Below are 24,688 nucleotides of genomic sequence, written 5' to 3' on the forward strand. Positions count from 1 at the left end.
TTTATAACAGACAGAGGCAAAGAGAGTACGCACCCAAACATGAACAACTTTTTCAGTCTGTCGATGGGAGGTGGGTTGCAACCAACGTCCGGTGTCGGTCTGTGCTGCTACACATGCGCTGAACGGACGCCGCGGAAAACACATTGGTGGATGTAGGCATTGAGGGATTACTAAAGACATGGCGGCCAACATCGAGCAAATTTTTCGCGATTTCGTAGTAAATAAGATAAAAGAAATTGAAGATGAGAGTCAAGATATCATGTAAATATGTTTTTATACAGCCTACATTACTGGCATGAATGGTTTGTTTGGGCAATTTGAGAAATGTATAATTTTCTGTGCTGGCCTACTAGGTTAGCTAGCTTGCGTGTTCGGCAGTACAAAGTGTGCAAGGCAGGCAGTTGCTGTGGCTACAACGTATTAAGCTAGCTAACTACCTGACTAATAACACGGTAAACTCATGGGTTGGTTCTTGCAAAGATTACTATACTGTGGTTTTTGGGTTCAAACAAACCAGGTAGCTAACGTGGCACCAGGTACAGGGCTTGTTCGCACTACGCACCTTCCTAGCTAGCTAATCATGCTAAATGTGGATTGCTAACAAGCCAACGTTAGCAGTTTACCAGGACGCAATCTCTTTGCTAGAACTCCCCCAAAACGTTGGTTTGACAGAGTCACAGTGTGCAAAGGCAATAGACATAATTTACACACACACATTTTGGATTATCAGGATTTTTTATTTAGCTAGCTATGTCAAAAGCAATGCCGGGGACTTAGTTATGCCTTTGAGTTTTCACGTTACACAGTCACGTTCTAATTTGAGGTTAACGCCAAATAACTAACAGTAGCTAGCTACCTCGCAGGGTGGGTATAATTTGTGAAACTTTCCAACAGGAATCTGTTCCAAAAACGTAAAGTACAAGGTTGCCAACAAACAACGCATACAAAGTAGCATGATCAATTCACCTAGCTAACTCGCTGCCGAATAGGCATCAACCCACCGCGTAGCTTATTCTTAATGTTTGTCCATAGGCTAACAGAGTGAAGATAGACTTTTTTCGAAATAAACGTGGTGAGTGACAAATTTAATGAAATAGCCCACTCCCTAATCGTTATCTTATTCTGCCGCTATACAACTTTGTATGCGTTGTTGTTGGCAACCTTGTTATTTACGAAGTTTCTAGAACAGATTCCTGTTGGAACGTTCCACAAATTATACCCACCCCTACCTCGCATGTCAAATCACATTTTATTTTTATTTGTCACATGCGCCGAAGACCTTACAGTGAAATGCTTACTTACAAGCCCTGTCAGTTATTATGTAGACTACGTTAATCATTCAAGCTCATACATACTTATAGATATTGTCCATTCGTTGTGTCCACTGTCATGTTGTTAAAAACCAAGACCCCTGCTGATAAGAAAGTTGAGTGAACCTACTGTAAGTTCAAGTACAGGTGTCATCTCATACCTGCATTCTCTCTAAGTCTGACAGATGAAGGCCATCCCAATGGTAAAACTGCAGATGGGATCAACAACACACAAGGTCAGTAACACAAGGGCTGTATCTCAATAGTCCAAAGTGATATTCTCTCTTCTCCTTTCCTTTTTGCACTGATACAGTGCACTACAGTTTTGATCAGGTGAAAGCATCTATTTCAAATTAAATTGTAATGTACGGTATTATTTATGCAGATAAAGATGGCATAGCCAATAAGGAAGAGGGTGATGTCCCACAAAAGAAACACAAGAAGCACAAGAAGCACAAGAAACACAAAAGCAAAAAGAAGAAACGTAAGGAAGAGAAAGAGAGCGGCTCAGAATCAGCAGCAGACTCTGATGGAGACAAGGCAAAGACTGGTAAGTAGTCTCAAGATACTACTAAGCATATGCATAACAGCAGTGGTGGACCTTTTCAGTTTGATGTTAATAATCAGCAGACTACTTAAAGTTCCATTATGTAGCTTTGTGGACGACACAATTCACATTGAATTGTGAGTTCTAGATCTGTCATTCTCATTGAACGCAAGTTTGATGGTAGATCTGTTTGTTATTTTACAGCGTTTTTGGTTATTGAAAATATATTTCACAGCAGTTCAGCTAGATGGTACAGTGATTCTCTACACAAAATTGAGCTTTTTGTCACAAACAGAATTTTTAGCAACCAGGTAATGTCGATTTCTACATATTGCACCATTGAATCAAATGTCATGATGACTAATTTCTAAAATATTGTCATTCATTCCACAGGGGAAGAGGATGATGGCAGATCCAAGCGGCATAAACGACATTCTGGGAAGAAGAAGAAAAAAAAGCAGAAGAAAGGTGGTGACAAGTCCAACAGCTCATCTGGGTCGGAGTCCGAGTCGAAGCCTCAGCCTGGGAACAAGGAGAGCAAACCTCAGGATCTGCCTGATATCATCCCTAAACTAGAGGAGAAGTGTCCGGAAAAGTCCTCCTCCAGACGCTCACGGTCTCGTTCAGGCAAGCGCAGGTCCAGATCCAGGGACAGGAGAGGGAGATCCAGATCGAGGTCCGGTAGAAGACATGGCGGACACACACGTTCAAGATCACGGCACCGGGGGTCCAGGTCACATTCTAGAAGGTCTGGGTCTGCCAGGAGAGACAGGAGAACCCGGTCAAGGTCCCTCGTGATCTTGAAGAAAGACAGACGGTCTAGATCGAGATCCAGAAGGCGATCGAAATCTAAGACGAGATCTCAGTCGAGACACCAAGAGATGAGTTCAGGATCTCCCTCTCCGTCCAGAAACGACAAATCCAAATCCAGGTCTGCCTCAAGAGACAGCCAATCAGCCGAGAAGGATCCCTCTGCGGCCCTGGCTAAAGATGAGTCTGCTGTGATAGACGAAAATGTAATGGTTGCAATCGATCCGCCAGCCCTAGCTTCCCAAAACAGCATTGATTGTGTTGTCAATATGGCCGCTGCCACTGGAGGAGGGTGGAAGCCGATACCCTTCTTAGGGGACAGCAGTAAGGGAGAGCCAGCCGTTTCCTCCCAGCCCTCAGAATGTCTGACGTCTCCACAGAAGTGCCCTCTTTCTCCCAAGGTGCCTTCAGGTGAGCAGCATGAGACCTCCACTGACCACCATTCAACGCCAGCCTCTGATCCTAACCTCAGCGGCCAGCCAACTGGTGAGCCAGGGGAATCGGATGGACCTGTTACTTCAGAAACCTTGGATGGCTCTGTAGATTCCTTACCCCCCAAAACAGATGCTGGTGGAGGGGACAAGGTGACACCTCAGGGTGAAGAGCTGCCTGCCTCACCTCAACCTAAACCACAGCCAACATCTGGAGAGGCAGAGACGACAGAGAAGGAAGGACAATCTTCAAAGTCCAGGTCTCCTTCAAAGAGGAAAAAGTCAAGGTCAAAGTCTCCTGGTCAGAAGAAACGCTCTGATGCAAAGTCCTCCAAGAAGAGGAGGTCCAGAACCAAGTCTCCAGGGAGGAAAAGGAAATCGAGGTCCTCGTCGCCAAGCCACAAGAGGAAGTCCAGGACGCCGTCTCGGAGGAAGAGGTCTCGCTCAAAGTCCGGGACGAGAAAGAAGAAATCACGGTCCAAATCCAGAACGCGGAACAAGCGCTCAAAGTCTAGGTCGCCGAAAAGGAAACGATCCAAGTCACGGTCTCCTGCTCGGAGGTCAAAGAGATCGAGGTCACGCTCCGGTTCGCGGCGGAGGGGTAGGGGTGCATTCGGCAGCCACCAGCTGAGCCAGAGGGACCGCTGGAAGCGTGAGCCAAGCCACTCCCCAGTCCTCATCCTTCGCAAGAAGAGGTCTCCAGCACGCACCAACCGCGACACCAGCAAAAGCCCGCCACGACTCACAGAGCTGGGTAAGCATGTCACAAAATTATTTTGAATGATCAATGTATTTGAATTGAATAACTTTATTTTCCCCAATGGTAACTTGACAAAAACACTGGTGTACAGTAAGTCTCAATGCAAGTTTGTGATGTGTTCCTCATCCCTCCTCACAGATAAAGACCAGTTACTGGAGATTGCTAAGGCTAATGCAGCCGCCATGTGTGCCAAGGCCGGGATACCCATCCCAGAGAGCCTGCGACCCAAAGCAGTCCTCCAGCTGCCTTTACCCAACCCCATGTCCTTCTCCATGCCCATGAATATGAACATGCCCATGAACATGTCTATGAACATGCCTATGAGCATGACCATGAATGCAGCTATGGCTAGCATGACAGCTGCCACAATGACTGCTGCCCTGGCCAGTATGGGATCTATGGCCTCCATGCACCAGATGGCCCCGCTCCCCAGCATCACCAACAAGCCCCCGCCAGGTCCCCCCCAGCCCAACATGGCCACCATCGAGGATGTGAAGAGGAAGGTGGCCAAGCAGGCAAACAGCATCAGCATCAAGGAGTTCACTGACGTAAGTGCTCTTCAATGTCATGATGATGACAATCATGTAATAATATGCTTTGGGGAAGATTTACTAAGCATTTGTCCTGGTGCAAAATGTAGTCCTGCACCTTTTTCATAACAAAACACAAATCTTAGACATTCAATTGTATGTGGTAATGGAAACACTGACCCTCTAGCTGTGTCCTGTGTGTTTCTGTAGAAGTGTAAGAAGATTGTGGAGAAGGGAGGGGAGCTGGCCCTCGCTGAACCCCGTATATCTGACGACGAGGACGACGCCAAACCGTTTGGACGAGCCGCCCTGAGGGAGGTCAAGGGCATCTCCTTCAGCCTCAATGTAAGAACATGGAACACACACACACAGCATCAACATGTCTCTCATGAATATACAGTACATTCTGAGCTTAAACATTTCCTTAATAAATAAAAATGTTTCGAGGCAGTTTCAACTGATATTTAATTTTCAGAACATGGTTACTGTTTGAACATAGTTAAAGACTAGTTACTGTTTAGATACTATGTGGGACTGAAGAGATGTGCCTAACTGGGTGAATGGTTGAAGTGAACTGCAGTATGCTGTCTGTTTTGCCCTGGGCTGATGTTAAGAGCTGTTTCTATTGCTGCCACATAACATTTTACAACAAACATACTGTTTTTCCTATTGAGCCAACATAGGCGATGGGCAAAGCAGACAGCAAGCCTCCTTGGGCCCAGAACCAAACCAGGTAGATTTATACTCTTGCGCACTTTCCCACAAACTTCCATCCCAAGGAGACCTCAGTCATGTGAGTGAAGTTTGCTGGTTGAAGTGCGCTGGAGATAAATCCCCCTGATTGAGACTGGGCCCAATAACTGCTATGATAACCAGCCATTCCTCTTCAACCATTCCCCTTGTTGAAACACACCTCTTTGTCTTTTTATATTTTTTCCCTCCCATTTTTTAAACAGTAACCCCCCCCCCCCGCCCCTCCTACTCCTGTGCTGCCCCTCCTCCTCTCTCAGAACGCATCCGTGCGTCCATCTCCGGCGTTGGCGGTTCGGAGCGAGGCGGCGTTCGCCAAGGAGTTCCCCGTGTCGTCGGGCTCCCAGCACAGGAAGAAGGAGGGCGACGGGGGAGGGGCTTATGGAGAGTGGGTGACCGTCGACAAGAAGGCGGAAAAGGCCAAGGCGGCGGCGACCAAGGCATTGGCAACGGCTGCCAAGGAAACTTCGCCTGGGGATGCGCCTTTGTCTGCGGTGTCCGTGGCAACGGAGGAGCCGGCGGTCGTCAAGGAGAGTGATAGTGTGTTCCCGGAGCCGCCGCTACAGGTGGGATACGGAGGGGAGGGGGAGGAGGGAGTAAAGTGACACTAAGAGAGATGAGGGGGTTTTAGGAGTCGTTGTGTAGGAGGGAGAGAAAGTGAGTTGAGATATTATGCATTTCAAAATCATACGCGTTAAAAATATATGTGATTTATTTTGGGATTTTAGTTTTAACCCAGTGTTTTACCACATGTAGTGGTTTGGATCAGTGGTTTCCGAAATGGTAGGTCACTGCTGGTTCCTATTGGGATGTAGTTTGAGACCAGGTTCTATGGTTATACACAGTAGCTAGAAACATTGGTTTGGTTGATTTGAAAGTAGAAAAGTCCAAAAGCCTTAGGTGGGTTGTCATGCCCAGCAGGATGAAAAAGATTTGAGATCCACTGGTTTAGATGGTATGGTGAGTTTAGTTAGAATGCCATACCTGTGCTCCTCATCTGACCCTATAGCAGCATTGACTGGGTTTAGCTGGAATAGCTGTTTCTGAGGGCGGCATGTAAAACACTGACCCTCCTCCCCCACCAGTTCCAAATTGAATGTACAATCAAGTGCATCATTTGACCTCTCAAATCTGAGCAATACCATTTAATAATCTGACTCCCAGGCGATGACAAGTGGTTTAGAATTGAGTTATCGATCAGTCATCGATCGTCAGATGGGCAGACCAATGAGAAATCGGGTGACGTCATCCGTGACCTTGCTGTTAATTTGTGCTTATTTTGTATTTGATGCAACTGTTATTAAACAAAGCTGGCTGAAATTCCACAGGTTGCGTTTTATTTTTTGGGGGGGGTGTACAACTGTACTAATACTGACAACTCTTAAAAATACAAATACTGACGACAACGTAGATGTAAGTAGTTTCATATAACAACTGATCTAGGTCTCATGGAATAAGTCTAGATTTCTTTCTTGTATGGTGAATGGATTTTCCTTATTCGTTTTATCAGCTGTTCACTGGTGTGTGTGTGTGTGTAGTATTGTGTTTTTGAATGAATGTGTGTGAATGATGTGTGTGTGACGCTGACTCCTGTGTCTCCCCCTTTAGCCTGTAGACATCACCCAGGCAGTCGGTGAGAGGATGAAGGCCCAGAAGCGTCTGGCCGAGAACCCGTACGACGTCAGCGCCATCTGCATGCTCAGCCGTGCTCAGGAACAGGTAAACAGGCGTTCGTAGAAGCATAATGTACGCTCTTTCCACCTCCTTTCTCACACACTAAACATTTCTCTCTGTTAGGTGGATGCATGGGCCCAGTCCAACACCATCCCTGGACTGTTTACAGGTTCTACTGGAGCAACGGTGCTCAGCTCAGAGGAGCTGTCCAACAGCGGACCACAGGCCTGGATCAAGAAGGTACCGTCCACTGCCTTACCTGCTCCCCACCCCAAACATACCACCCCACTACCCTACAGGTGTCTGCATCGCCCATGCCCACTGGTGTACCCACTTCACAAGCCTTCCTCAGCCTGCTCCCTAATCACCACCCAGCCCTAGTCAAATAACTGAATGGCTGTACGCATCGAGCCAGAGACACATACTGTAGTTAGTTTGACAAATGTTCTGTTGATGTAGAACAGACTGAGTTAGAATGGAGTAGTTCCACTGTTACTCAGTGGAGTCCAGGTTAGATGTAAGGGCCCCGAAACGTGGGGTCCACTGCTACCATGGCAACCCTTGTCAGCGCTAACGCACATAGTTTACTGATGTGTGTGTGAGAGCATGTGTTGTCTGTATTGTGTGTTTCTGTCTGCGTCAGAAAAGATGCTCTGACGGTAAAGGAAGCCTCTTGTTTATGTTGACTGAGCCTGATATTTGCACTGCAGTCTGTAACAGTGGTAACATGATGAACCCAGACTTTAATCTTTAATCTGACATACAGAGATGAACAAAAATCTCCCTGTACTTCAATCACCCCCCCACCCCTCCCCCGCAACACACACACACACATTCTGACTAATTACATTTCCTGTGAAGTGGGTACACCATGTTAAGGGTAGCGATGCAGATTCCTTACATGTGACATTCTTACCAAAGCAGGTGCAAATGCAGTACTGACACCCGGCCACTAGTGGTGCTCCGGTCTAACACCCGGCTACTAGTGGTGCTCTGGTCTGTCCACTAAATAGTCTCCCCCTCGGAGTCGGAATAGGGACTTGGAGGGAGGGGAGAAAGAGGAGAGCTGGAAGTAAGTCTGCAGACCCCAGAACCCCCCCTTGTCCTCTAGCACCCCAGGGTAAGGCAGAGATTATGGTCCATCTCAGTAGTCTAAAGATGCTTCCTCGTCTCTTTCCTTGGATTCACACTGATCTCAGAACAGGGGAAAGGGAAAATCACTATTCTTTCACCTATCCTGCCTTTTCAGATCAGGTCAGATGTTATTGGGGACTTTCGGTGAGGAAGTGACTTTAGACTATTCAGATGCACCCTAAGACAGGTTACTATAGTCTCTACCGTCACGCTGTCTCCCTATCACTCCCCCACACCCAGTCACACAGAATGTCATCAGGCCCAGAGATAACCATAGTCGTTTGTCCTCTGTCTGTGGACCCCGTCTGGACCCTCCTACCCTGTAGTGTTTCTATAGTGGGCTGTTTGAAGCCAGTGGGTGTAACTGTACCCCAAGCCTCCCTGAGCTCTGTAAACACACAGAGGCAGGGCGCTACTGTTACTGTTTTAAATGTAACATCTTGAGGAATCTCTCTCAGGTTGGTTACACATTGTCACATCATTTAGCTATAGAGAGAGTGATGGATCTGCTGAGTTCATTATTCACTTAATACGACACGTCCTTCACATGCAGATGCTATGTGCAGATGCCATGGACATATGCTGTGGACATGTTCAGAGACATGAAATAGGGATGAGAGTGCATTGATCATACTAATGTTAGTGACATGCATTTTGCTAGCATTGCAGCAGCTAACATTGATTTACAGCACGCTAGCATTGCAGCAGCTAACATTGATTTACAGCACGCTAGCATTACCAGCATATGGACTGTGTTGTTTGTGTGGTTGTTGGGTGCCCCTAGCAACCAGTCCTGGTGCATTCCGTTTCCCAGTAGATGAGCAGGGTCTAGTTTTAGACCAGTCAGTGGTCTCCAACCCTAGTCCAGGCTGTGCAGGATTTTGTTCCATCCCAGCATAGTCGTATAGGTTAGGGCTGTAACGAAAACCTGCACACTAGCTCCAGGACCACAATTGGAGACAACTGCCTGAGGGAGATCTCTGTTCTGAGGGACCTAGGCTGGTTACAGGTGTCCATGGACATGCCTGTGCTCTTTCCCTTGCCCTGGGGGAGGCTGCGGTCAGAAGTTGCTCCTAGTCACAGATCTAGGATCAGCTTCCCTTCTGCAAATCCTAACTCCAAGCTGACCTAGGTGTCTAGGAGCAACTTCCTCCCAGTCCTTGGGGCAGCCCGAGGAAGGAGGTCGATAAGAGGGGTCTGGATTGGAGCAGAGGGAGAGAGGTGTGGGTTCACAGGGGTGACCTGTGAACTTTCACCTCTCTGTGTATTGGACACTTGTTTCAGGGTCAGTCCTTGTAGCTGTCCTTGTTGCCATGGCCACAGTCAGGCCCCCCTCTCATTTCCTGTCTGATGCTGGGCCGGTGATGAGGGGCTAGGTACGTACACCACACAGCGCCTTGCTATACATCTTGTGTAACCGTGTGTGTGAGAGAAAAGGTGTGTGTAAGACAGAAAGAAATGAGGTGTCAATGCACAGCGCCCTCTTATTTACCTACATGTGGTATAATGTGTGAAGAAATAAGTCTCTCGGCTGTGTCTTGAGTTTCACCACAATTTATTTCATTTCATCTGTACTCTTAATGTGTTTTGAAGTTTCTCTAGAAATGTTTTCTCAAACGCGCGATTTTCGAAAGCTGCCACCACAGATAGTTATTTCTAGTATTTCACATAGGGGTAGAGGTTACTACAGACAGAGTAACACACACACACTCACCGTTAACTGTTATCCAGAGGCATGTGAGTTGTCCTGAAGGTAGTCTCTAACTCAAGTCTGACTGACAGTGGTGTGACTGGATGAGAGACAGAGTGAGTGGATTAGGTGATTGAGATGTTTTCAAGGTGGAAACTAATTATGTGCTTTCGCCTCTGCCTCTTCCCTACCTCTTCACTCTCTCTCTCCCTCTTCTCCTCTTCCTCCTCACTCCATGGTTCTCTCTTCTGTTATTCTCCTCTTTCTCCCTCTCTTCCTCCCTTTTCTCCTGCTGCTCTCTCTCTCTGTAGGATCAGTTCTTGCGAGCAGCCCCGGTGTCGGGAGGAGTGGGGGAGTTTCTCATGAGGAAGATGGGATGGCGGACGGGGGAGGGGCTAGGGCGACACCGCGAGGGCACTGTCGAGCCAATCATCATCGACTTCAAGACCGACCGCAAAGGTGAAGTGACCCATGCTTTCCACCAAAGCATTATGCATCGCAATATATTCCAGAAGGCTATTAATGATGCTTAATAATGTGTGTTATTGATGACGCTTAATGATGTTTGTAGTTGATGATGATGATTAATAATGTGTGTATAATCTGACCATAGGTCTTGTGGCTGAGGGAGAGAAGACTCAGAAGTCGGGCGGTATGGTTGTGATGAAGGATCTACTGGGTGAGTACAACACACACAGGATTTTAACTCAGTCACTCATTTGACCAATATTGCATTTTTTTTGAAGTGCTATAGAATCAATCAATTAGAATTGTATTGATTTTAATAAATGTATTGATCATCTGCCCCCCCAGGTAAGCACCCAGTGTCTGCTCTGATGGAGATGTGTAACAAGAAGAAGTGGATTCCTCCAGAGTTTGTTATGGTGACCCACAGTGGCCCAGACCACCGCAAGAACTTCCTTTTCAAGGTGTGGATACATGCTATGAGCCTGTGTGTTTGCATGGGTTTGTTTATTAGTTTATGGATGACTTTGTCAGATGGTTTGTGTTATAACCTCTCCTCCTCTCTCGCTGTACCCCAGGTGGTGGTAAATGGTCAAGACTTCCAGCCTGCGTCAGCCAGTCCCAATAAGAAGCATGCCAAAGCCATGGCTGCTACGGTGGCTCTGCAGGCCATGGGAGAGGTGGCAGGGGACACAGGGCTTTATACAGGGCCTGTGTTCACCACTGCTACCACTGGACCACTGTTCTCCTCCAACGTCTAACACACACACATAGGGAAACACACTCACAGACTGAGATACAGCGCTCGCACACACACAGGAGAAAAATTACTTGAGTCGCAGACCCTTCTGGCTGACAAGGACATATAGAATTTTAAGTCACCCGCCAGGGAATGATGATTTGTATTGGAATTTCTGTTCTTATTCTATGTTTTGGGCCTACACACCACAAGCATTAAGAAGAGCCGTATCTGCTGCCTAATGGTCAACACTAGGAGATAGTGTTACTCTAAGCAAAAGAAACTTACTGATATTTTAAAACGGTTCCATAACTGTTTTTTTTTATCATACTTTGAATGTTTATCTTATGTGTTGAAGCTGTTCATGGTGTTAATGCATTTGGGAGAATTTGAAAAACCCCACCATTCTCATGACCAAATCATCAATATCAAATGTTACCCATTTGGAACATTAATTTTCAAAGTGATTCACACTTGATAGTTCTGTCTCATTTTGGACAGATTCATTTACTACTGTCTAGGTTGAGCTTTCAGTCTGCTTTTGTTGGTAGCGTTATTTACAAGGTCTGTATAAAAACAAATGTGACGTGTTAGCTGAAAGCGAAGAGATGCGGGTAACCGTAGGAGTTATGGTCTGGAATACCAAAATAAAAATGTGTTTTTATCTGATTAATTAAATGATACAATCCTTTGACTGTGTGCATAAAGTACATTTTCTCATTTAGTTGTTTATACAGACGAGAACATGTCTTTTCAATGTTTATTTGCCATGCGCTCACAGCACGTTTATTGTACATCCAATACTGTGTTTTCAAGAGGTTCAGTATTTGAAGACTCTCCCCGCCCTCGTCATCATTCCAGCACTTGTAGCAATAAACATATTTCCTGGTGCAGGGAGAGCTATTAATAGGAATACTAAATATGGACAGAGCATAGAAGGGTTCATCTGAGGCCTTGAGTCCAATCCCACATTCCAATACACAACCTCCAAAGCATTCAGTGGACGTAGCAGTGCGGACATCAAACGATGTCAGACTTCTCACTGGCAGCTCAGATGAGTGGTTGATCCAGCATCGCAGAGGACAAATGCATAGAGGCTGTAGCTCTAATGTGGCTAAGATAATGTAGCATTTTCCGACTATTCACATATACAGTGCATTCGTATTTTGTTACATTACAGCCTTATTCTAAAATGCATTCATTTGTTTTTCTTCCCCTTATCAATCTACACACAACACCCCATAATGACAGCAAAAACTTGTGGTGGACTCCAATCAAGTTGTAGAAACATCTTAATGATCAATGGAAACAGGATACACCTGAGCTCAATTTCGAGTCTCATTGCGAAGGGTCTGAATACTTATGTATATAAGGTATTTCTGTTTTTTTATACATTTGCAAAAATGTCTAAAAACATGTTTTCAATTTGTCATAATTGGGGTATTGTGTGTAGATTGATGAAAGAAAAAAAGAATGTAATATATTTTAGAAAAAGGCTAACGTAACAAAATGTGGAAAAAGCAAAGGGGTCTGAATACTTTACGAATGCACTGTATACACTTTAAAAATGTACTAGTCCTGAATTAATTATCATTTGATGTAATTGATTGGCCGAGAGTCACCTGATAGACACAGATCTGAATCAGTCTGATTAAAAGAGAATGAAAACTGTTTTTCAGCCCTCCAAAACCCTAATTAATTGACCTTGCCCTAACCCTTGCTTCTACCCTCTCTTCCTAATGTGGGTCTAGGATGGGATCTTGTTGAGAGCCAGCAGAGGGAAGAAGATCAGAGCTGTAACCAGCAGAACCCCTGTGATTATCCCGATACGCACCAGCGGAAGGGTCTTTGCCCACACTGCCAACACGTCTTCTAGATCCTCTGGGCAAGGAAGAGGGAGAATAGGGGGGCACAGTATTCAACATTGACTACGTCTTCCAACATTCATCTACAGTACTTCTAAAACATTTAGAACATAACACTCACCGAAGGTTGCATCAGGTGATGATGGTGTCATCTCTGTCTGCACTAATATTGGCTCAGATGATGTCCCTAATAATGTAATGAAATGTTACCAGTATGTCCCAGCAATAACGAAAACAATAAGTAATAATAAGCATTGGGGAGAAAATAGCTTTCAAACGTTGCAACACCTGTACAGCACCTTGCATATCCTCCTTATCTTGGGTCACCAAAGTGAAGAATGTTATTGGGTTCTCACTGTCACCACTAGTCCCACTGAAGTCTGAGCTACTGGTGACATTCTCTGTTCCTGTGTTACAAAAGGGAAAAACACTGAAACATCTATGTTACTAGCGCTCTCATTCAAAGACAAGGAGCACAAATTAAAGAACAAACTCAATGTGTCAGAGATGATCAGTCAGCGTGGGTAGGCCTACCTGTTAAGTTATATAGGTCAGCGTGTGTAGACCTACCTGTTAAGTTATATAGGTCAGTGTGTGTAGGCCTACCTGTTAAGTTATATAGGTCAGCGTGTGTAGGCCTACCTGTTAAGTTATATAGGTCAGTGTGTGTAGGCCTACCTGTTAAGTTATATAGGTCAGCGTGTGTAGGCCTACCTGTTAAGTTATATAGGTCAGTGTGTGTAGGCCTACCTGTTAAGTTATATAGGTCAGTGTGTGTAGGTCTACCTGTTAAGTTATATAGGTCAGCGTGTGTAGGCCTACCTGTTAAGTTATATAGGTCAGTGTGTGTAGGCCTACCTGTTAAGTTATATAGGTCAGCGTGTGTAGGCCTACCTGTTAAGTTATATAGGTCAGTGTGTGTAGGCCTACCTGTTAAGTTATATAGGTCAGTGTGTGTAGACCTACCTGTTAAGTTATATAGGTCAGTGTGGGTAGGCCTACCTGTTAAGTTATATAGGTCAGTGTGTGTAGGCCTACCTGTTAAGTTATATAGGTCAGCGTGTGTAGGCCTACCTGTTAAGTTATATAGGTCAGTGTGTGTAGGCCTACCTGTTAAGTTATATAGGTCAGTGTGTGTAGGCCTACCTGTTAAGTTATATAGGTCAGTGTGGGTAGACCTACCTGTTAAGTTATATAGGTCAGTGTGTGTAGGCCTACCTGTTAAGTTATATAGGTCAGTGTGTGTAGGCCTACCTGTTAAGTTATATAGGTCAGTGTGTGTAGGCCTACCTGTTAAGTTATATAGGTCAGTGTGGGTAGGCCTACCTGTTAAGTTATATAGGTCAGTGTGGGTAGGCCTACCTGTTAAGTTATATAGGTCAGTGTGTGTAGGCCTACCTGTTAAGTTATATAGGTCAGTGTGTGTAGGCCTACCTGTTAAGTTATATAGGTCAGCGTGTGTAGGCCTACCTGTTAAGTTATATAGGTCAGTGTGTGTAGGCCTACCTGTTAAGTTATATAGGTCAGCGTGTGTAGGCCTACCTGTTAAGTTATATAGGTCAGTGTGTGTAGGCCTACCTGTTAAGTTATATAGGTCAGTGTGTGTAGGTCTACCTGTTAAGTTATATAGGTCAGCGTGTGTAGGCCTACCTGTTAAGTTATATAGGTCAGTGTGTGTAGGCCTACCTGTTAAGTTATATAGGTCAGCGTGTGTAGGCCTACCTGTTAAGTTATATAGGTCAGTGTGTGTAGGCCTACCTGTTAAGTTATATAGGTCAGTGTGTGTAGACCTACCTGTTAAGTTATATAGGTCAGTGTGGGTAGGCCTACCTGTTAAGTTATATAGGTCAGTGTGTGTAGGCCTACCTGTTAAGTTATATAGGTCAGCGTGTGTAGGCCTACCTGTTAAGTTATATAGGTCAGTGTGTGTAGGCCTACCTGTTAAGTTATATAGGTCAGTGTGTGTAGGCCTACCTGTTAAGTTATATAGGTCAGTGTGGGTAGACCTACCTGTTAAGTTATATAGGTCAGTGTGTGTAGGCCTACCTGTTAAGTTATATAGGTCAGTGTGTGTAGGCCTACCTGTTAAGTTATATAGGTCAGTGTGTGTAGGCCTACCTGTTAAGTTATATAGGTCAGTGTGGGTAGGCCTACCTGTTAAGTTATATAGGTCAGTGTGGGTAGGCCTACCTGTTAAGTTATATAGGTCAGTGTGTGTAGGCCTACCTGTTAAGTTATATAGGTCAGTGTGTGTAGGCCTACCTGTTAAGTTATATAGGTCAGCGTGTGTAGGCCTACCTGTTAAGTTATATAGGTCAGCGTGTGTAGGCCTACCTGTTAAGTTATATAGGTCAGTGTGGGTAGGCCTACCTGTTAAGTTATATAGGTCAGTGTGTGTAGACCTACCTGTTAAGTTATATAGGTCAGTGTGTGTAGGCCTACCTGTTAAGTTATATAGGTCAAAATGTGGATCTAGGATGGTCAGATAGACACCTTCTGGTATCCCACTCTTAGGGTCCTCGAAGCCCCTGGACTTGTAGAAGCAGCGATAGACTCCCTGGTCTTTGAGCTCCGTCTTGTAGATAAACAAGGACAGGTCACCGTTCTCCAGCAGGTTGTTGGGTGGGAGAGAGAGACGGAGGTCTTCTTCCTTAGGTCCCTTGTCGTCTGGACCAGGGTTAAGGGTCATGATCTCCACATCGTCCTTCAGCCATTGGACGTAGATCTGGCTGGTGGGCTGGGTCTTGGGGATGACACCGTAGCAGGGCAGAGTGACCGGGCTTCCCTTGAACAGCGTGATAGAGCGCGGAGGGTCGGGCTCTGAGAGAGAGAAGGGATGGAGAGTAGTAGAAAAGAGTGAGGGATGAGAGAGGATGTGATAAGCATAAATTAAGATAATCAAACATTCCAAATGGTACACCCAAAATGGCCGCTGGTCGACGCTGGTCGGCGGCTCTGAATGGGAAAGCCTGAAAACAGACTTACCCTGAACCTTGAGCCAGACCGTAGAGATGGTCTTGCGGCCCAGCCAGATACACTCGTACATTTCCTCATCGCTCAGCACTGTCTCCTGGATGGTCATAGAGAAGTCTCCATCTCTCATCCTCTTTGCTGGGGGGAATTCCACCCGGGAAGAGAACCCCAGTGTCGTTTTGACCTCCACCCCCTTGGCCCCGTCATCCCATCTGGCCTCACCAAGGATGTTCCCAACCTCCATAGAGGCCACCTCCTGCCCCATGGCCTCCCAGCGGACCTCCCCCCCATCCTCCTGGCCCAGGTAGGAGGAAAAGTTACAGGGGAGGGTGACATTGTCTCCGTACCCCACCTTCAGCTCATACACGGGGGAGAATGTAGGCACAGACACTGGGGGGATGGATGGACAGATGCAGAACAGTGTGAGAGCAGGATGAAGGATGGGAAAAAGTTTGAGGGAGAGAGAAGGAGAAAGGGATGAATTGATGATTAGTCAGAAAGGAAGACAGACAGGCAGAATACCTATTTGTACATTATGCTACAGATCCATTTCTGTGTCCAAGACCTTTGAATGATAATGACAGAAAGAGCAGAGGTATAGCAGAGATCTCTAGTTTTAAACAAATAATGACACAAGCCTTTGGAAAATAGAGAATGCTTATTGATGAGTTTTACATGATTGAGTAGTAGCCTAGGTCTCAAGAAACTCACCAGCTTGGACTGACGTCAAAATCACCAAGAAGCCTAAAAAAATCATCTTGCAAGATGTCTATCCCTTGATCACCTATAAAAAAAAAAGTTTTTTAAAGTATTACAAAAGTTACAAATAAAATACGTTTTTTATTTTTTTTATAGAATACATCTGGAAAGAAACAATTAAGTTATTAGAAGGGTATTAGGTCTGGTAAAAAGTGTTCAAAAATATATTGGAAATGTAGCCTAAATCCCACTCATAGCCAATCAATAAATCGATACGATAATCCGTTCAGGGTCCGCTGGATATCGCTGATCTCACGAGCCTAAAAAGAAAAAGTCTGCTTGACCGTCTCCATGATTAACTTTTGCAACAGAACAAGTCACCGTGAAGGGTGCTCTTACCGAATAACTGGTTATCAAGGCGAGATAAACAACGAACCGCCAGAAACGGGTCTGCACACGGGTTAGACTTCAGCCATTGGCAAGAGGATGTCCTATTTTTTTAACCGTGAGAAGCAGATGTCTGTGTCAGGACTCACATTATGAGCTATTATTTAATTTATATTAATCCAACCACCCTATAGAGCCCCACAGTGGAGGTGTCATAATACCCATAAAACCTGGCGGTCAAACAGGGAAATGAATCGTTTTTCCACCATTAATTTCTCTCATAGGGGATTTTAGAAAGACTTAAAATGAGGGCTGTGTTTTGTGTAGGCTTACCCTGGTTTGACATAAAATATGCACACAAACTGTTTAGACTGGGAGGCATACAGTAAGCTTAACACTAAAACTGAAACCAAATTATATAAAACTAAATAGAAATGTTTTTGTGAAAACAAACAAAATAAAAACTAGTAAAGTGGATCTGAAAACTGAGACAAAAAATGAATATAAAATCACAAAACTATAATAACCTTTACAGGAACACAAGGCAGACTGAATTTTGGATTATTATAACATAAATTGATAGTATCCAGTCCAGTGTTTGGTTATAAACCCCCTCTATCAATCCTGTTAATTTGGACATCTGGTACGTAAAGTTAGCCAATTTGCATCATTTCACTTTTACACCTATTTCACATGAGTGTAGTTCATCTATAGCTATGCTCCTATTTACTCATCAAGATGCAGCTATGCAGATCAGTTGGCTCAAACGTTTGCAAAACATTCTTATAGCAACGCACTATGTACACTGAACAAAAATATAAACGCAACATGTAAAGTGTTGGTCCCATGTTTCATAAACTGAAATGTTCCATGTTTGTTTACATCCCTGTTAGTGAGAATTTCTTCATGATCATTACACAGGTGCACCTTGTACTGGGGACAATAAAAGGCCACTCTAAAATGTGCAGTTTTGTCACACCACACACAATGCCACAGATGTCTTAAGTTTTGAGGGAGCATGCAATTGGCATGCTGACTCCAGTAATGTCCACCAGAGCGGTTTGCTGATTTCAAAGTTGTGAACACTGTGCCAAATGGTGGCAGTGGGGTTATGGTATGGGCGGGCAGGCAGGCAGAAACAACGAATACAATTGCATTTTATCGATGGCAATTTGAATACACAGAGATACCGTGGCAAGATCCTGAGGCCCATTGTCGTGCCATTCATCCGCCGCCATCACCTCATGTTTCAGCATGATAATGCACAGCCCCATGTCCATCTGTACACAATTCCTGGAAGCTGAAAATGTCCCAGTTCTTCCATGACCTGCATACTCACCAGACATGTCACTCTTCGAGCATATTTGGGATGCTCTGGATCGACGTGTACGACAGCGTGTTCCAGTTCCCACCAATATGCAGCAACTTCACATAGCCTCTGAAGAGGAGTTGGACAACATTCCACAGGGCACAATCAACAGCCTGATCAACTCTATGCAAAGATGTGTCGCACCTCATGAGGCAGATGGTGGTCACAGATACTGACTGGTTTTCTGATCTACGCCCCTACCTTTAAGGTATCTGTGACCAACAGATGCATATCTGTATTCCCAGTTATGTGAAATCCATAGATTAAGGCCTAATGAATTTATTTCAACTGACTGATTTCCTTATATAAACTGTAACTCAATAAAGTCTGAAATAGTTGCATTCATATTTTTGTTCAGTATAGAATAAACATGCTCTTGCCTGACACATAGAAGGGAATCATGTCAGCGCTATACAATCCATTTCTATCTGCAGCTTTCAGAACATTGTGCTCTCCTGGATGCAGCCCAGGTCGGCTTCCCGTTAACGAAACATGAAACTCTAGCTGGAGAGTCAGTGCACAGTGGTTCTGCTGCCAAGACACCACACTGACTAACTATTCTCCTCAAGAGCAAATCAGGATTTTAAAAAATAAAAAATTTAAATCAGGAAATCTAAACCTTTCAAGGTTTAGACTTCGACGTTAAATTAATAACAGTAATGGGGGGGAAATAAGTCAAGCAGAAAAATCACGTGACAAATGAATTTAATCCAATAAAATGGCACCAGTACAGAGATATAACGTCATTAATATAAAACAATTATGTTGAAATAAAAGCTCTTAAAACAGAAATTAAAAATGGTTCAAGACAAAAACATCTTACGGCAGGGTCTAAAATCAATCACAAGTCTGTTTTAGCCAAATCCAACTCATTATGGCAAATACAGGAATTTTACATGTCCACGAACTCCATTTCCCATCAGCCATTGGGTTGTAGTCCAGGGAACAGGGGATTAGCAAAACTACAATTGCCAGCATACCTGGAGTTTGTGGACAGGCTATTCAGACAGATATGGACAGTAAGTATACGGCAGTGTAGGAATGGTACGGTCCACCTAAGGCATCTAGGCTGTGTCCCAAATGGCACCCTATTTCCAATATAGTGCTCTACTTTATTGGGCTCCGGTCAAAAGCATTTCACTATAAAGAGAAAAGGGTGCAATTTGGGACGTAGCCTAGCAGTGCTCTCTGGGCAGTCTGATAGAGGCAGGGTGAGCTGCTCTCAGGACTTCCATGTGTAGGAGTAGTTGTTCAAGTGGAGCTGTCTGAGGGGAGACTTCCCCAAGGTAGAGGGCTCCCGGAGCTGCTGGATGGTGCTGGGATGAAGACCACATCCATCCAGCTCTACAGCCTGCTCAGCCTGGGAGAGGGAGAGAGGGAGGGAGGAAGAGAAGAATATATACAAACAAGTACAAAGGATTTTATGATTTAACTTTGAATTGCGGAGATAAAATTATGAGGCTTTATACCAGTCCATTACAGTGGTGTCGTGACTTGGATAACAGTTGAGCTGTGTGTGTGTGTGTCACCTCTATTCTGGCGGTGTGTGTGTGTTCGGTACGGTGGGGGGTTTGTGTGTGTGTGACTGACCTGTTCCCTGGTGGTGGTGTGCGTGTTGAGGACTGCAGTGGGTTCGTGTGTGTAGAGTGCGGTGCTGAAACCTCCTCTCTGAGCAGGCCGAAGCAGGCGGGTCAGGGCGTGGAGAGAATGAGGCATTATGGGTCCCGTCACCTCTAGACTGCACACATCCTGGTACCCAGCACGCACCTGGGTCTTCACGTTCACACTACGCGCCTGACAATTAGACACAAGGCAACATGCTTATAATTTCTGTTACACACAGCAACGTTTCTTCGGAAACTTTCCATTTCTAGTTTTTGTTATTTCCATTCATAAATTGAACATTGAAATGTGGGAGGTAAGGCTCCTCAGATGGTTTCAGTCTACAGCAGTGTGTGTCTCACCTTGAGTGAGTGTAGCGTAGCTCCTCTGAAGGCTGTAGGGGCCAGTAGGGTGGGGGGCAGGCCTGCCTGTGATCCAGCCCCTGCCACCAGGCTCTTACAGTTGATGAGGAAGTTGATGAGAGTGAAGGTGTGCGTTCCCGACACACAGACTACAGACTCTGGCTTGTGGTCTAAACACACCGAGTTGCGCTCTTTGTGCAGTTTGATGGAGATGTTGTCTGGTTTCTTAATCTTATCCTGCACTCCCATCTCCGTCAGCCAGGAAAACCCACCATCGTCATCATCATCGTCTTCCTTGTCACTGGCTTCAGACAGTGTCTCCCCCTCCTCTCCATCTGCCTCCTGGCTGTGTGAGGTTGATCCCTGCTCCTTGCTCTTCTTCCTCTCTTCCAGCAGGGGGAGTGTGAACTCAATACCTACAACCACAGGTATTTGACAGAAAATGTTTTACTATCAAGATTAGAATAACCATATATAAATGTTTAATAACACACTTTTACATGATATATTGTTTACATGATATATTGTTGAGTGACTTCCTGTATTTATACTAATGCTAAATATTTATTCTATTAGATGTATTGTTTACTTCTTACTGTTCTTACTTCTTACTGTAAACACCATGTGTGTATCCTGTGCATATGACATAATAAACTTGAAGGATATACTGTAGCTCACCGTCCGCCTTCATGGCCTCTCTGAGCCCCCTAGTGGTTGGGGTGAGTAGTGCAGTGATGCTGCTGTTCCCCGCCAGTCCTGAGGCTCTGAAAAGAGCAGTGAACTGGTAGGAACACACATAGAAATATGGACATAGTCTGGCCTTCAATAGACTGTACAGGGAGGACAGGCTCACTGACCTGGGAGAGAGGAGAGGGGGAAGAGAGAGAGAGAGGGGAGAGAGGAGTTGAGTTTAAGATAATTTAAAGCTTTTGAAATAATACAGACACACACACTCCCCTCTGATGCCCACTCACCATTCACTCATGAGGCTCTGTTGAAGTGCCATGTCCTGGGCCCAGGGGACATTCTTGCCAGTGAAGCTTCTCTCTGCTCCTATCCGGGGGAACAGAGAGAGCCAGGACAGGGACGGGTGCTGCCAGAACTGCAGACACTGCTGGAACCCACATCGTAGCTCAGCAGATGTCCGAGGGTCCTAGAGGAACACAGAGAAGTGAGTATCAGAGTGTGAGAGACAGACTGAGTACAATATATTTGTGTTGCTAGTAAAGCTCCTCAGGTACCAGTACTCCTTTGCCTTGGAGTTGTCATTGGTGTGTCTGTGTGTGTAACATGTATAACACTACCTGTATACTCTGTGGTACAGTAGTGTATTGTCCTCTACAGTGCTGGGTAAGACCCTGGGCCTCCTCTGTAGCTCTGGGCTGTACAGCCCAGGAGAAGGGGAGCAGGGAGGTGAAAAGGAGACGCGTCTTCAGACTCCAGTCTGCAGGGTACTCCACACATGCAGGAGGCGCTATGGAGGTTACTGCACCAGCCTGGGGACTCTGACACACACAAGATAAAATGTTGACTCACAAAATACCAAAACAACCCCTAACGTTAGTCTGTAGCCATGAATAGTTGAATGGGATGGAATAAAAGCCTGCACACCAGCTACTCCACAGCCTGTCTATAATGTAGATAGCTATGATTGTAACAGGCTTTTGGTAGTTTTCCAAGAATGGAGTTGGAGACATGTCCATAAGGAGTAAGAGAATGGAGAAATGAATAGAACTCACCTTCAGTATGGGTGTTCTCTCCTCCTGGAACAAATCCTCATCTTCAAACAGTGAGTCGTCTTCAGACAGAGAAGTTGGTTTCTGTTGTTAGAGAGAAAGATCAGAACAAAAACAGCGGTGTGAAATCACCACGAGGTGCGATGCTTTAACAGATAAAGCAATTTGACAACTGTACAGTAGCTGGCTAACACTACATTAACTAACTAACGTTACCTCTGTCATGTGTCAGTTGGCTACATACTGTAGTTTGCTGGAAAATAATACAAGTCTGCTAGCGTTAGGTACAGTAGCAAGCTAGATTGTTTATAACGTTATTATTGTTGTTGCACAATGTATTAACGTGTGCCACTATCATACCTTGCCGGGCACGTCTTTGCTTAGTTCTTCTGCCTGGAGAAGTCGTTCACTAAATGGCAGCGTTCTTGTTGTTGACTTCTCTCCCTCCACTCCTGCAGCGCCGCCCGGCTTCACATAATCCGAAGAGTCGGCGTCGTCATCAGTGTAAATAAAGCCTTTCTTCTTCGCTGGGCTGCTGAGGGTGTTCTCGATACTAGCAAATGGGTTTCTCCGCTTCACTCCCCCTCCAGAGCGACCCTGGCCGAACAGAGGTCCTGGGGAGAATGGTCGAACAGCGGATATAGAGGCACCCTCACACGGGCTGGAAATCGCGCCTCGGCCGCCAGAACTGACACCCTCGCTGCGGGCTCTCTTCCTCCGCATTCGCAGGATTTCAGCTGGTCTTTTGAAACTAGGTGAGTAACCAGCTTGTTGTGACATTTTGCAAGGATAATGGGGGAAAAAAGTTTGGTCCGAAAACAAGAAGAAGAAAGCCGTTTAAAATAGTTGAGTGCGGCCGATACGCCTCTGTGTTGTTGTTCCTTGAATTTACTTCAACACAAAACAAATTTAGCGCGCGACGTGCGTGGAACGTCAGAGTCCCGCTAAAATTTCAGGGGAGGAGTTTTATGTTACGCCAGCGTGCATCGAGTCAAACAACAATTTAGATGCTTTGGCGCCATCTTCTGGCTAGAATTATAAATGAAAGACCAATTTTGCAATCGCATAAAGCCACTGATTCTCTAAATCTGCCGGGAAAACAAATCAATATAATTTATGTTTCTTCAGACATTAAAGTTATATCCTATATCCTGTTATGCTTCATTAATTATTACAAAATATATATCCATAAGATATAATGTGTATGTAATTTTCAATACATGTTTTCATTTCTTGATTTTATCATCTGCATTATGTCCGAGTAACAATCAGCGGTCCCCTCGACCCCCTCTCTCCCTCTTGTCAAAGTGATTAATAGTATGTATGTTAATTCTTGTTAGCGATCATTTCTCAGCGTTTATCATTACTGTTGGTGATCAATCACGTTCATAGCTGAACCGAACCCAATGAAACTGTCCGTCAGTGATTCTAACGGTTTTCAGGGATTAGCGAATTTGTCAATCGATTATTTGGGCTGTCATTTGGGTGGAAAGACAGTACTTTTGCCGTGTCAAAAGTATCCCAAGGTTAGTAGGAGTAATTGATTGTTTTGGGCCTTGAACATCAACACACAGCCATCAACATATGTTTGTTTCTGTGTTCTGTCCAGCCATGACTAACAGCAAAGCTAACATTTTCCAGGTTATTCCTTGTGATTGAGTATGTCACGCTCATAGGCTACCAATATCAACGGGGATAAACTAGTTTAATGCGTTTCCCACGTTCCCGATGGCGGTGGATGTTCCCCTCAACGGTTCCTCTGGCTTGTAGGCTACGCCTATTGGAAAAAGGACCCTATATCAACATGGACTATAATAAGGCGGGTGTAAGGGTTTAGTGCACCTGTAATTGTATACAGATCTTTTTTACTGACCTGGACATGTGCGAGCATTGTCAAACAAACCAGGGGTGTAATCATTAGTCTAAACAGTTCCAAAACGTTTAGCAAATGTATTTCCGTTGCTTCCGTTTAAAAAACGGGTTGCCACAGAATCGGCTGATTGAATACACCCCTGGTGAAACTTCAAACAAAGCAACGGAAAGTATGCGTCCCTGATGATAAAGTTGCGACTACAATTTAATCATCGATCTACACTTCCTCAAAGGAAGATCAACGTGACATGGTAGCCATACGTAGATCAAGTTTGGTCTGTTTCTCATAAGACCACCACAAAGTCTGTGGGCCTCACTAGGAGACGCTATTCACAACGCTTTCTCATTGAATGTTGATTTATGATCAGGTTCCCCTAACCAAGTTATGATGAATATACCTATTTGTCTGTTGATTCTTTGTTACATGTCAAAGTAGATGATTCAGTTGGTTTATAGGTAGGCCTACTTGCAGTTGCAACACATGAGTTGTGGGTTTTAATCAGTTTGAACCCTGCTTGGAACACATAATAAATACCTAGATGAACTCCTTGGTTTTGGATAAAAAAAATATCATAGGCTATATTATAGACTGACAGTGAATAGTGGTGTATTATAGTATCATAGACTGTGTTTCTGTGTCTCTCCCACCCCACTGCCCTCTTCTCCTGGAGACTGTGTTTCTGTGTCTCTCCCACCCCACTGCCCTCTTCTCCTGGAGACTGTGTTTCTGTGTCTCTCCCACCCCACTACCCTCTTCTCCTGGAGACTGTTTCTGTGTCTCTCCCACCCCACTCCCCTCTTCTCCTGGAGACTGTGTTTCTGTGTCTCTCCCACCCCACTGCCCTCTTCTCCTGGAGACTGTGTTTCTGTGTCTCTCCCACCCCACTGCCCTCTTCTCCTGGAGACTGTGTTTCTGTGTCTCTCCCACCCCACTGCCCTCTTCTCCTGGAGACTGTGTTTCTGTCTCTCCCACCCCACTGCCC

The 24,688-nt window shown here is 45.0% G+C and overlaps 3 protein-coding genes and 1 long non-coding RNA gene across 6 annotated transcripts; 1 reads left to right on the forward strand and 3 right to left on the reverse strand.

Moving 5' to 3' along the window:
* The first annotated feature begins 109 nt into the window (after positions 1-109).
* LOC120033313 (protein SON-like) lies at positions 110-11,534 on the forward strand. Of its 3 annotated transcripts, XM_038979603.1 has the most exons (13): positions 112-261; positions 1,488-1,546; positions 1,696-1,860; positions 2,251-3,852; positions 3,997-4,406; positions 4,599-4,733; positions 5,399-5,704; positions 6,747-6,857; positions 6,936-7,052; positions 9,948-10,095; positions 10,250-10,315; positions 10,450-10,565; positions 10,680-11,534. In XM_038979603.1, the coding sequence occupies exons 1-13, from the start codon at positions 179-181 to the stop codon at positions 10,860-10,862; spliced, it is 3,501 nt and encodes a 1,166-aa protein (XP_038835531.1). In that variant the 5' UTR covers positions 112-178; the 3' UTR covers positions 10,863-11,534. The 3 variants fall into 3 exon arrangements, 2 of the variants coding, with proteins under 2 accessions (XP_038835532.1, XP_038835531.1); XR_005473936.1 differs by lacking the exons at positions 10,250-10,315; positions 10,450-10,565; positions 10,680-11,534 and adding an exon at positions 9,231-9,322 and having other exon boundaries at positions 110-261; positions 9,948-10,054; XM_038979604.1 differs by lacking the exons at positions 9,948-10,095; positions 10,250-10,315; positions 10,450-10,565; positions 10,680-11,534 and adding an exon at positions 9,231-9,913 and having other exon boundaries at positions 110-261.
* Positions 11,535-12,393: 859 nt separating this feature from the next.
* On the reverse strand, positions 12,394-13,107 carry LOC120033331. The gene is made up of 3 exons (XR_005473939.1): positions 13,005-13,107; positions 12,827-12,892; positions 12,394-12,721 (listed from the first exon to the last, which is right to left on the reverse strand). It is a non-coding gene; the product is annotated as an uncharacterized LOC120033331 (long non-coding RNA).
* Positions 13,108-13,152: 45 nt separating this feature from the next.
* LOC120033264 lies at positions 13,153-15,943 on the reverse strand. Its single transcript, XM_038979539.1, has 3 exons — positions 15,691-15,943; positions 15,148-15,525; positions 13,153-13,160 (listed from the first exon to the last, which is right to left on the reverse strand). Exons 1-3 carry the CDS (start codon positions 15,941-15,943, stop codon positions 13,153-13,155), a joined length of 639 nt encoding a protein of 212 aa, XP_038835467.1.
* A 2,895-nt stretch (positions 15,944-18,838) lies between these two features.
* Positions 18,839-22,719, reverse strand: LOC120033458 (protein downstream neighbor of son homolog). Its single transcript, XM_038979824.1, has 8 exons — positions 22,194-22,719; positions 21,837-21,917; positions 21,402-21,602; positions 21,072-21,250; positions 20,776-20,954; positions 20,098-20,513; positions 19,724-19,927; positions 18,839-19,493 (listed from the first exon to the last, which is right to left on the reverse strand). Exons 1-8 carry the CDS (start codon positions 22,611-22,613, stop codon positions 19,356-19,358), a joined length of 1,818 nt encoding a protein of 605 aa, XP_038835752.1. The 5' UTR covers positions 22,614-22,719; the 3' UTR covers positions 18,839-19,355.
* Positions 22,720-24,688: the final 1,969 nt, after the last annotated feature.

Source organism: Salvelinus namaycush, chromosome 40, assembly GCF_016432855.1.
Source record: "Salvelinus namaycush isolate Seneca chromosome 40, SaNama_1.0, whole genome shotgun sequence".
In the NCBI taxonomy this organism is placed as follows: domain Eukaryota; kingdom Metazoa; phylum Chordata; class Actinopteri; order Salmoniformes; family Salmonidae; genus Salvelinus; species Salvelinus namaycush.

Bases quoted from the DNA above. Each gene is read 5' to 3' on its own strand.
- LOC120033313 (XM_038979603.1), top strand. From the start codon at position 179: ATGGCGGCCAACATCGAGCAAATTTTTCGCGATTTCGTAGTAAATAAG. The intron at 10,096-10,249 runs GTGAAGTGACCC...ATCTGACCATAG, and splicing joins CTTCAAGACCGACCGCAAAG to GTCTTGTGGCTGAGGGAGAG. The intron at 10,566-10,679 runs GTGTGGATACAT...GCTGTACCCCAG, and splicing joins GCAAGAACTTCCTTTTCAAG to GTGGTGGTAAATGGTCAAGA.
- LOC120033458 (XM_038979824.1), bottom strand. From the start codon at position 22,613: ATGTCACAACAAGCTGGTTACTCACCTAGTTTCAAAAGACCAGCTGAA. The intron at 21,251-21,401 runs GTAGTGTTATAC...GTGTTCCTCTAG, and splicing joins CTGTACCACAGAGTATACAG to GACCCTCGGACATCTGCTGA. The intron at 19,494-19,723 runs GTCAGTCACACA...TCCCTCTCCCAG, and splicing joins ACACCACCACCAGGGAACAG to GCTGAGCAGGCTGTAGAGCT.
- LOC120033264 (XM_038979539.1), bottom strand. From the start codon at position 15,943: ATGGGGCAGGAGGTGGCCTCTATGGAGGTTGGGAACATCCTTGGTGAG. The intron at 15,526-15,690 runs GTAAGTCTGTTT...TCTCTCTCTCAG, and splicing joins GGTCTGGCTCAAGGTTCAGG to AGCCCGACCCTCCGCGCTCT.